The following is a 9685-nucleotide window of genomic DNA, read 5'->3' as shown; positions in this document are numbered from 1 at the left end:
ATAAAAGTTACAAGAAAACACGCTTCTCATTTAAAGTGTATTCACTAGAACTATTTCAGTGTTGGACTCAGTTCATTTGTATAGCTTGGAGGCATTAATAAGAGCAGAGAACTGTAAAGGCACCAGAAAAGTTGCACTGTTACTAAGAATCCAAGGTATTTTTTTAAAGCATTTTGTCTATTCGGCATCACAGTCTTCTGATAGGAACCTGAACCACTTGACAGACAGGAAACCCCGGACAGTCCATCCAAAAAGACTGCAAACAAGAAGATGGCATGCTTTTTGCAAACCTGGAAAGTCTAAAGATTACAATAATTGTTGGACCAACGGGACCCTCTTCAGGCATAAATAGCAAGACTCCTACTGTCTTCTCTTGCAGACCAACTCAGCTGCCAGCAAAAGCAGGTGCTCTCCCCCTACCAGAGCTCCAGAGGAAATATTTAGTGAGTATTCACAGCTCTTTTTACAAATTACTATATTATTAGCGTTTTAGTTGTATTTGTATAGTTTTCTCAAAGGGCAATAACATTTAAAAACAAGTTTTTAAAGCTTTTATTTTAAACAATTGCTGGAGTTCAGCAGTCTGATGCAATTACCATATTAATTTAAAAACAAAATTTGCACAACCCATGAAAGCAACTTTTAAAAAATATTGATTTTTAACAATCGTGTAGCTTAAACAATCTGAAGAAATTACATTGTATTTTTAATGCACAAGTTAGGACAGCAAAGTAATTTATATAAATATGAAATGTATTTGACTTTAAATGTTATGCCATAAAACAGCCTTTGTAGAACACAAATTTAAAATAAATCATTTCTTTTGGCAAAGTAACCTGCAATTTAATCTTCAGATGAATAAATATACTACTAATGTTTTCCACAGAAACAGTTGCTATTCTAATTAATTCAAGATGTGACTCTAATGAGATTTCAAAAGATAATCAGAAACAGATTTTTCTCAGAGGTAGTACTATGGACAAGGTTCAGATATTTTTATTTTTATTAGAAACACTTGTCCCAGATAGAGTTACAGATTTTTAGTATATAGCATGGAAATACCAAATCTGAAAGCATTATAATAATGTTTTTAGAAGCAGAACAATTTTTAGTGTTTCAGATAAATGCTTTCTTTTTCATTATGACTTATGGTACGTTACATTTTATTAGGTAACTGTTATACAATTTTGAATTTAGTGTGACTAATATGTCTAAATTTTTTTTTTTTGTGTGTGTGGAAGGGAATGGAAAACCTGATGTTTGTCTACCGCCCCTGTAAAGTTATCTGGACATTACTTGTGACAATACTAGGTTATGCCAGCAGCTTGCCTGTGGGTGATGATTCTATTTGTACAGCAGAGGAACTTGCTAAGTACAGCATAATCTTCACAGGGAAATGGAGTCAGACTGCGTTCCCTAAGCAGTATCCACTGTATAGGCCCCCAGCACAGTGGTCATCAATGCTCGGTAAGTGAAGTCTGTACAGTTTTAAGAACAGATAAGTCTCTTGACCATTGTGATTTTTTTCTTCTTAATAGTCAATTTTAAGATAACTAATGGAAAATGAAAAAAATAGCTGAAGTCATTAAGAATGAAATGCAGAAATTGAAGTATCCACAATGCTTTCAAAAATCCACAACTGTTTTCAGTTGACTTCTGTTTTCAATTGGCTGCAGCTGAAGTCAACAGTGATAAGCCAAATGTTTTAGTGTTCACTCATTTTTAGAGACAATTTTTTTTAACCTCAGAAATAAAACAGAGAAATTGAAGAAACAGGGACAATCTAAACCAGACTTTTATGTCATGCCATGTATTCACTCAAATAGGTGTTACTCATAGTTCTGACTACAGCATGTGGAAAAAAAATGAATATGCCAGCAATGGTGTACGTGATTTTGCTGAAAAGGGTGAAGCATGGGTATTAATGAAAGAAATAGAAGAAGCTGGAGAGAAAATTCAGAGTGTACACGGAATCTTCTCTGCTGCTGCCATTTCCAGTGGCACAGGACAAACCTCCACTGAATTAGAAGTGCATTCAAGACATCCCTTAGTAAGTAAATGTACATACTGATTTTGAAAGATTACTTTATGTCACTAGCACCTAAAATCAAGCATTCGAATTCTCACTTGCAGGAACAATATAATGCAAAGAATTACTAAAAAGCATGTCACATTGCAGGGAGCATTGCACAGGTTCTGTAAAGCAGAAGCGCACAATGCCATTTGTTTAAAAAGTTTTAAGTTAAAATTACTATAAGCAGGACTGGAGCATTTCAAAATAAGTGATGCAATCCTGATAGATCCTTTTGTTTTATTAGGTTTCGTTTGTCGTAAGAATTGTTCCAAGCCCAGACTGGTTTGTAGGTATCGACAGCCTAAATCTCTGTGAAGGAGACCACTGGATGGAAGAAGTATCAGTAGATCTGTTTCCATATGATGCTGGAACTGACAGTGGTTTCACATTTTCCTCCCCGAACTTTGCCACTATTCCACAGGACACTGTCACAGAGGTAGGTTTATATACACAGTTTAGCATTTCATACCTATACATTTTGAGTCTTTCCTTTAAAACATAACTATCCTATGCCTACACGATAGACTCTTGTGAAACTGATTTCAGCATCTGAGCGTGCTGATGCTCTCTCTCTTTGAATTTATTACATAGCTCATAACCCTAGTGCTTTTGTTTATTTTCTGTATCTTTCAAATTCATTAGGTAAATGCAGATGGTTCGTGAAAATTGGGCTCTACATTTAAAGTATTTTCTGTAAAAGCTTCTATTTTTAGATTATTTTTATTTTCCTGGTGTTATAGGAATTGTTAGAAATAGTCACTAAAGTCATGGCTTTACTAAGTATGTTTCTATGTAGTGATAGGACAAGGGGCAATGGATTCAAACTGAAAGAGGGGAGATTTCGGTTAGATATAAGGAAGAAATTTTTTACATTAAGGGTGGTGAGGCACTGGAACAGATTGCCCAGAGAAGTTGTGGATGCCTCATCCCTGGAAGTGTTCAAGGCCAGGTTGGATGAGGCTTTGGGCAACCTGGTGTAGTGGAGGATTTCTCTGCCCATGGCAGGGGGGTTGGAACTAGATGATCTTTGAGGTCCCTTCCAACCCGAACCATTCTATGATTCTGTGATTCTATCTAAGCAGGAAAATTCTTAGAGCAGTGAATACTGATGTGGGAAGGAGTTTTCAGTTCAAAGCATTGCAGAAACCTGAAACTGTTACATCTGAGAGAAAGAAGCTAAGGGAAAGCAGATAACTTCATTGCTACAGTGGTGACCCCACTTCCAATCCTTTTTGTTCACTTGATACTCTATGTGCCTCATACTTTGCTTTTGCCATTTAAGGGTGGTGGGGAACAGAGAAATTTGATTCAAATGTTTTGAATAGTATAAGCATTCCGTTAATCCTTTCTTTAAGGTCAGTTTTTCTAGAGCCAAATGCTGTGCTAAAGAGTAATGAGAAAAGGAACAGAGAAGCTGGAAAACAATACATTTTACCTCCTATAGCTGTATGACAGCTGCTATAGCATACCTAATATTATTATTTAATACTCTTGTATTCTTTCTCGTAATAGCATCCACTTCTTATCCCTGTTCCTTGCAGGGGGGTTGGACTAGATGACCTTTGAAGGTCCCTTCCAGCCCTAACGATTCTATGATTCTATGATTCTTTCCATCAAACCGTTTCATACGTTACTGTGTTTTCAGTACCTCCTGCCTCAGTCCTCTGTCCAAAGGTTGGCACAATTCATTGTGCCCAGTCTCAAAGCATTATGCAGAAAAATTCTGGGATTACCAGCAGTAGTTGTGTGAACTGACATCCACAGAAACTGTTTATACGCATTTTACTTGCCAAAAAGTACTAGCATGATGTGTAAACACAATTTTACAGTTATCTTCTCACTAATACAGTGTAGTTTCTTTAAGGTTCCCCTTTTTATTTCACAGATCACTTGTTCCTCTCCGAGTCACCCAGCAAATTCATTTTATTATCCCAAACTCAAAATTTTGCCACCTATTGCTCAAGTAACAATGGTGAAATTAAAGAAAAGCCAGCTGGGTCTTTCTGCACCTTATATTAACCCGCCAGCTAAAAGCAATGAAGTAATAGACTCTGTCTCAGGTAAGCGGAAATAACAGACTGCCTCAGGTGAGTGATTAGTACTTTGATATGCTCAATTCTGTTATTTCCATTTGCTCAGAAAATATGTGGAAATCTGGCAGGTGATGTAGATGAAATAGGTGATTAGGCAGAATATTCTCCTATCTGCATAGGAATAGATTCCAGACTCACACATGGGGAAATAAAACAAGCTGGTGGACATCAAAGAGAACCCCTGGTAGAATCTAAGGAAGGGGTTGCATATTTGAGCTATGGTTCAAAAGTTTGGGTTATCTCCACAGTAAGGGCTGCTCAAGCCTCAGTATCAGCATAGATGAATGAATTTGATGAGAAGTAAACAACATAATCAAAATCAAAGTTCCCAAATTCTTTGCAACTTTGAAGTAAATATTCCTCCTTAAGTTTTTATGTGATGATGGAGCCAAAGAACTTTTAATGCTAACTCTTCTGGGTCAGAGGGCTTAATAGGTATGTGCAATAAGATTTGATTTGGACATATTTGTGATAGAAACATACATTCTGATAACAAAAATAATATTCTCTCTCATTTTCTTTTCTTCAAAATATTAGCTAATAACCTTGTTTAGGTAGGAAGACATGCAAACTACTGACTCAAGTCAGTCTTAAGGGCAATTTTCAAACCTCTAAATTAACAAATACATAACTAACATAATATTTGCTCTAAGGGAAAGATAGCAGTTGGACAGTGTCACCTGAGATTTTCTCTTTACACTTGTCTAGTGGATTTTTGCAAAGTGTAAGAGGAAGGGTTAAGAATAAGAAGACTGACATCCTAAATACTATTTGAGACAGCAATAGGCTAAACCTCAATGTATTCCTAGAAGAGCTGCCATGTTCCAAGAGCATCTGCAGAATGTCTGAAGATTGCATGGGTCTAGCTCCGTGTGGAAGTCACCTCACAATCACTAAAATAAAGCTCATTCCCTACACAGATAATAATGCGTGATTTATACTTTAATAAATTTATTTCTCTGTCAATTGATAGTGTGTTTTAATGTATTTCTATTGGTAAACAAGACATATTCAAAGTGAGTGCTACATATCTCGTTTTTAGTCATATGTCTTTTCCACAACATTCGAAAAGAACATTTGGCCCTATTTGGATATAAATTTAAAACAACGCATTTAAAGTATGGATTTCAAAAATAATTTTTAATCATATATCCTCACTTTATCATATATTAACCAGTAGATCAGTCCATTTAAAAACATATTCCAGAATCAAAAGGACAGATTCAATTACCAGAGATCAAACCACGTCCCTCACTCCCTGTGATCCCAACAGAAGTGACGAGTTCCACCGTAATACCAGAAATATATACCAGAGGTCACACTTTTTGTACGGCATTTAAAGCTGGTTTTGTGCACACCTATTTTACCCACAAATGCTGTGATACACAGTTTTGATGTATTTTTCTGTGGAAAAAAAGCTATATTTTTATTTAACCTGCAAAGGAATAGTCACCTGTATTTTAATGGGAGATATTTTCAATGGAAGCATACATTACGAAAAGTATGATAGAGTTTCTGACTTCTCTTCTTGCAGTAAATGAAAACTACATTGAAAACCCTTTTAGTATTCAAATGCTTTTAGTGACAGAATATCTTTATTGGCAAAGAGAACTATACCAAACAATGGCAAGATGATTAAAATTATTTTAAAAATGAGACTTTTCTTTATTTCTGAAGCAAATTGGAACAAAAGTTAAACGGAATTTGATATGAACAACAATATGCAAAGAAAAATATATATATATTTTTCTATATGCAAAGAAAAATAAATACACCTAAATAAACCAGAGAAAGGCTTTAATAATGGTGCTTTTATTAAGCCATGTGAAAGAAAATGAATTATAAAATTTGACAGTAAATGTTTTATAATGCAATGTTTTGAATACAATTCTTTTAAGCTCAGTTTTCTTTGATAGGAATTCTATATTTTCAATTCAATAGATAATATGCTACATGACTGATATAGTACCTCAGATAGTCTCTAGACTGCAGTAATAGTAATAATATCAGCATTGATGAGCCTAGCAGCTGAAAGTTCACATTTTCGTTTATAAGATGACATCTGGATTTTTTTAGTATCACCTATATTTTTGTATAAGAAAGGACACTATTCGATCATCATTCCTTAATGCTTTGCCAACTATGTATTTCCCTTAAGCATATATTTATGTAAAGTTATCTTTTTATTGTGTATGTTGCAGAAACACCACTGGACTGTGAGGTTTCACAATGGTCTTCCTGGGGTCTCTGTAGAGGTCTTTGCAGAAAAACAGGCACCAAGATCAGAACTCGTTTTGTACTTCTTCAGCCTGCCAATAATGGAATGCCTTGTCCAAATCTGGATGAAGAAACAGGATGTGAACCAGAGAATTGTGTCTGAAATAAAGAAAAGATAATAATTTAGATAATTTAAAAATAGGAGGAGTGCAACTAAATCTAACCTACGTGTCAGTCAGTGTTTCTTATAATTCGAGTATGCTGCACTATTTTGCTGAAAAGGTGTATTAGACTGGTTTTGAAAGTTGTTTAATATCATGATTTTGGGGGTTTAAACTCCTAAGGTTTAGTATGACAACAGTACTTGATCATTACAAACCAAAAAACCCCAAATAAATCCTTGCTATAAATATACTGTAAGTTCTTGGAGTACCCTCTAGTGGCAGAAAAGAAGACATTTGCAAAGATTTTACTTCACACATACAAAAATCTTTCAATCACAAAATCTAAACTAATAACGTTCTTAAATACTGTAATTTGTTGATCTACAGCTATTTATACCTAGAAAATAGTTTTTTCTCTAAATTATGTTTTTATAATTTATTAGAATTTCTGTCATCTTTCTAAAGATGTTTAAAATACATTTCTTCAGGAACTATTTCCATAAATCAGAGTGATGAGATGTTTGCAGTGTAGTTAGGAAGACAACAGTATAACTGAGTAAACTTGTCTTGAGACTTACAAATACATGAAAAAGTCTTTTCCTTTTTTTCTCAAAAGTGAGAACAATATCTGTCATGAGGACACTGCAAACAAATTAGAAAAAATCAGAGGTTTGCATACTAGTAGAAAACCTCTGAACTTAACTAAAAGTGCTAGCTGAGATTTAAAAGCTGACTTGATTGTTGGTGTGTGTCCCTCGTGAGACAATTATCTCAAAGTTAACACTGTTGACCATAACATAAATTATATCATTGTTTTTACATATGCAGTAAATGTGTCCATATTTCTTTAAATGTGTTTACTGCTGTTTGTGTCATCCTAAACTTTTCACAGAGAAAACTTACCAATATTTTAATATTATTTAACATTGAGGTATACACAGAGATAACAACGCAATATGTCAGAAACCATTCATGACTGCAAGTTTTAATGTTCAAATAACGATTATAAAATGAATGTAACATGGCTTATAAAGAACTGTGGCTATCAACTAGGAAAAGAATTTTGGAATAGCACTGTTCAATACAATATGTTTACAGTCAGCCAACAAAACTTTTACAGCACACTGCAATTTTACAAATACACAGCACAGATATTGAGCAGGAGAGTTGATTTCAGCAGGTTCTTTTTGGAATATGCCAAATATTGGAAAACTTATTATATGCTTTAAGGAGCACACTGTATTCTCTGTAGGGCTGGAACATTTAAAAAGTTCCCTATACTTTTTTTCCAGGAGACGAATGTTGCAAAGACCCAAAGAAATTTCAAACTTTATCAGACTAGACTAAGTTAGTCTTGCAAATGCTGATAAACACACAGTTGCTAGAGATAAGTATAGGAATTCCTACATTTTGTATTCTTCAGATTCACACTGTTGACTGTTTTTCAAAACCGTTTCACTTACTTTTTTCATTATACCTATATTTTTCAGGTTCCTCTGTTTCCATTCTATAACAGAAATAGCGTTACTGCACTATCATTTTCATATTTCGTGTTTCATTAATTTCTCTGCCTTTTCAGTTTTTTTCTTTCTTGTTTTTATATTAATTTTGACTGATTCTAAGTTTTCTTTTCTGTTAAACTTCTTTACTGTATAGTTACACAGTTATCACCATCTCAGAAAACATAAGCATATATTGAGGTATATATTTAAATATTCTCTGACAAAAGGAAATAATTTCAAATTGATTGATCAACGAGCGATAAACAAAACTCAATAAAGATCTTGGGCAGTGTGCTGGTTTTGGCTGGAATGGAGCGAATTTTCTTCATAGTGGCTAATACTGGGCTATGTTTTGGATTTGTGCTGAGAACAGTGTTGATAACGCAGGGGTATTGTTGTTACTGCTGAGCAGTGCTCACACAGAATCAAGACATTTTCTGCTTCTCACCCCACCCCACCAGCAAGCAGGCTGGGGGTGCACAAGAAGTTGGGAGGGCACACAGCTGGGACAGCTGACCCCAACTGACCAAAGGGATATTCCATACCATATGACATCATGCTCAGCATACAAATCTGGGGGAAGAAGAAAGAAGAGAGGTATGTTCGGAGTGATGGTGTTCATCACCAAGTCACCATTACATGTGATGGAGCCCTGCTGTCCTGGAGGTGGCTGAACACCTGCCCATGAGAAGCAGTGAATGAATTCCTTGTTTTGCTTTGCTTGTGCATGTGGCTTTTGCTTTACCTATTAAACTGTCTTTATCTCAACCCATGTGTTTTCTCACTTTTGCTCTTCTAATTCTCTCCCCATCCCAACCAGGGTGTGTGAGTGAGTTGCTGTGTGCTGCTTAGCTGCTGGCTGGGCTTAAACCATGACAGTCCTTTTTGGTGCCCAATGTGGGGCTTGCAGGGTTCGAGATAATGACAGATATGATTGGAATGTCCTAGATTGTATTTATAGCTGTTATTGCCATTTAGCTATTAACTGGCAGGCTCCTGTGCTTGCTGTGGGGCTTGCTGGTCTTACTGTATATTAGAGTTTAGTTCTCATTAGTGGTGGCTTTTTGCTTTTGTTACTTGCTGTGCTGCTGTATGGTTTATCATCTTACTCTACTGTGCCTGGGAACCTTTTGGTGACAGCAGATGACCAGACTGCTACTTCTGTGCTGCTGTTTCTGTGCTGCCTGTACTAGACAGGCTGGAACTCCAGAGTGAACTTGAGTTGAAAGGATTGTGACCTGTTGATGAGTCCACGTGGGAGCAGGACACCCCAAAGCATCTGCGGCTGTGGATAAGCCCATCCCAGACCAGATACTTCTTGAAGTGCCTATGCCTGTGGTTATGTCCATGCAACAGCAGGTATACCTCTGGAGGGATTGTGGTCCAAGGATAAGTCCGCGCTGGAGAAGGTATATCTTGAAGCATCTGTGGCTGTGGATAAGTCCATGCTGCAGCAGGTACACACTGAAGCATCAGTGGCTATGCATGAGGTCATGCTGGAGCACTTCCAAGAACATGGCCATGGATAAGCCCACAACAGAGCAGGTACACCCCTGGAGGGACTGCAGCTATGAGTAAGGCCATGGTGGAGCAGGTTTACTTCTGAAGGGACTGGCTGTGGGTGAGGCCACACTG

At 36.3% G+C, this 9685-nt stretch overlaps 1 protein-coding gene across 1 annotated transcript; it reads left to right on the top strand.

The window, feature by feature from the left end:
- The first annotated feature begins 275 nt into the window (after nt 1-275).
- SPON2 (spondin 2) lies at nt 276-6547 on the top strand. Its single transcript, XM_009984115.2, has 6 exons — nt 276-443; nt 1242-1467; nt 1827-2050; nt 2319-2510; nt 3960-4134; nt 6369-6547. Exons 1-6 carry the CDS (start codon nt 276-278, stop codon nt 6545-6547), a joined length of 1164 nt encoding a protein of 387 aa, XP_009982417.2.
- The last annotated feature ends 3138 nt before the right edge of the window (nt 6548-9685 follow it).

This window comes from Tauraco erythrolophus, chromosome 5, assembly GCF_009769465.1.
Source record: "Tauraco erythrolophus isolate bTauEry1 chromosome 5, bTauEry1.pri, whole genome shotgun sequence".
Lineage (NCBI taxonomy): Eukaryota > Metazoa > Chordata > Aves > Musophagiformes > Musophagidae > Tauraco > Tauraco erythrolophus.
The sequence above is the reverse complement of the archived record's forward strand: the minus strand, read 5'-3'. Positions and strand labels throughout refer to the sequence as shown.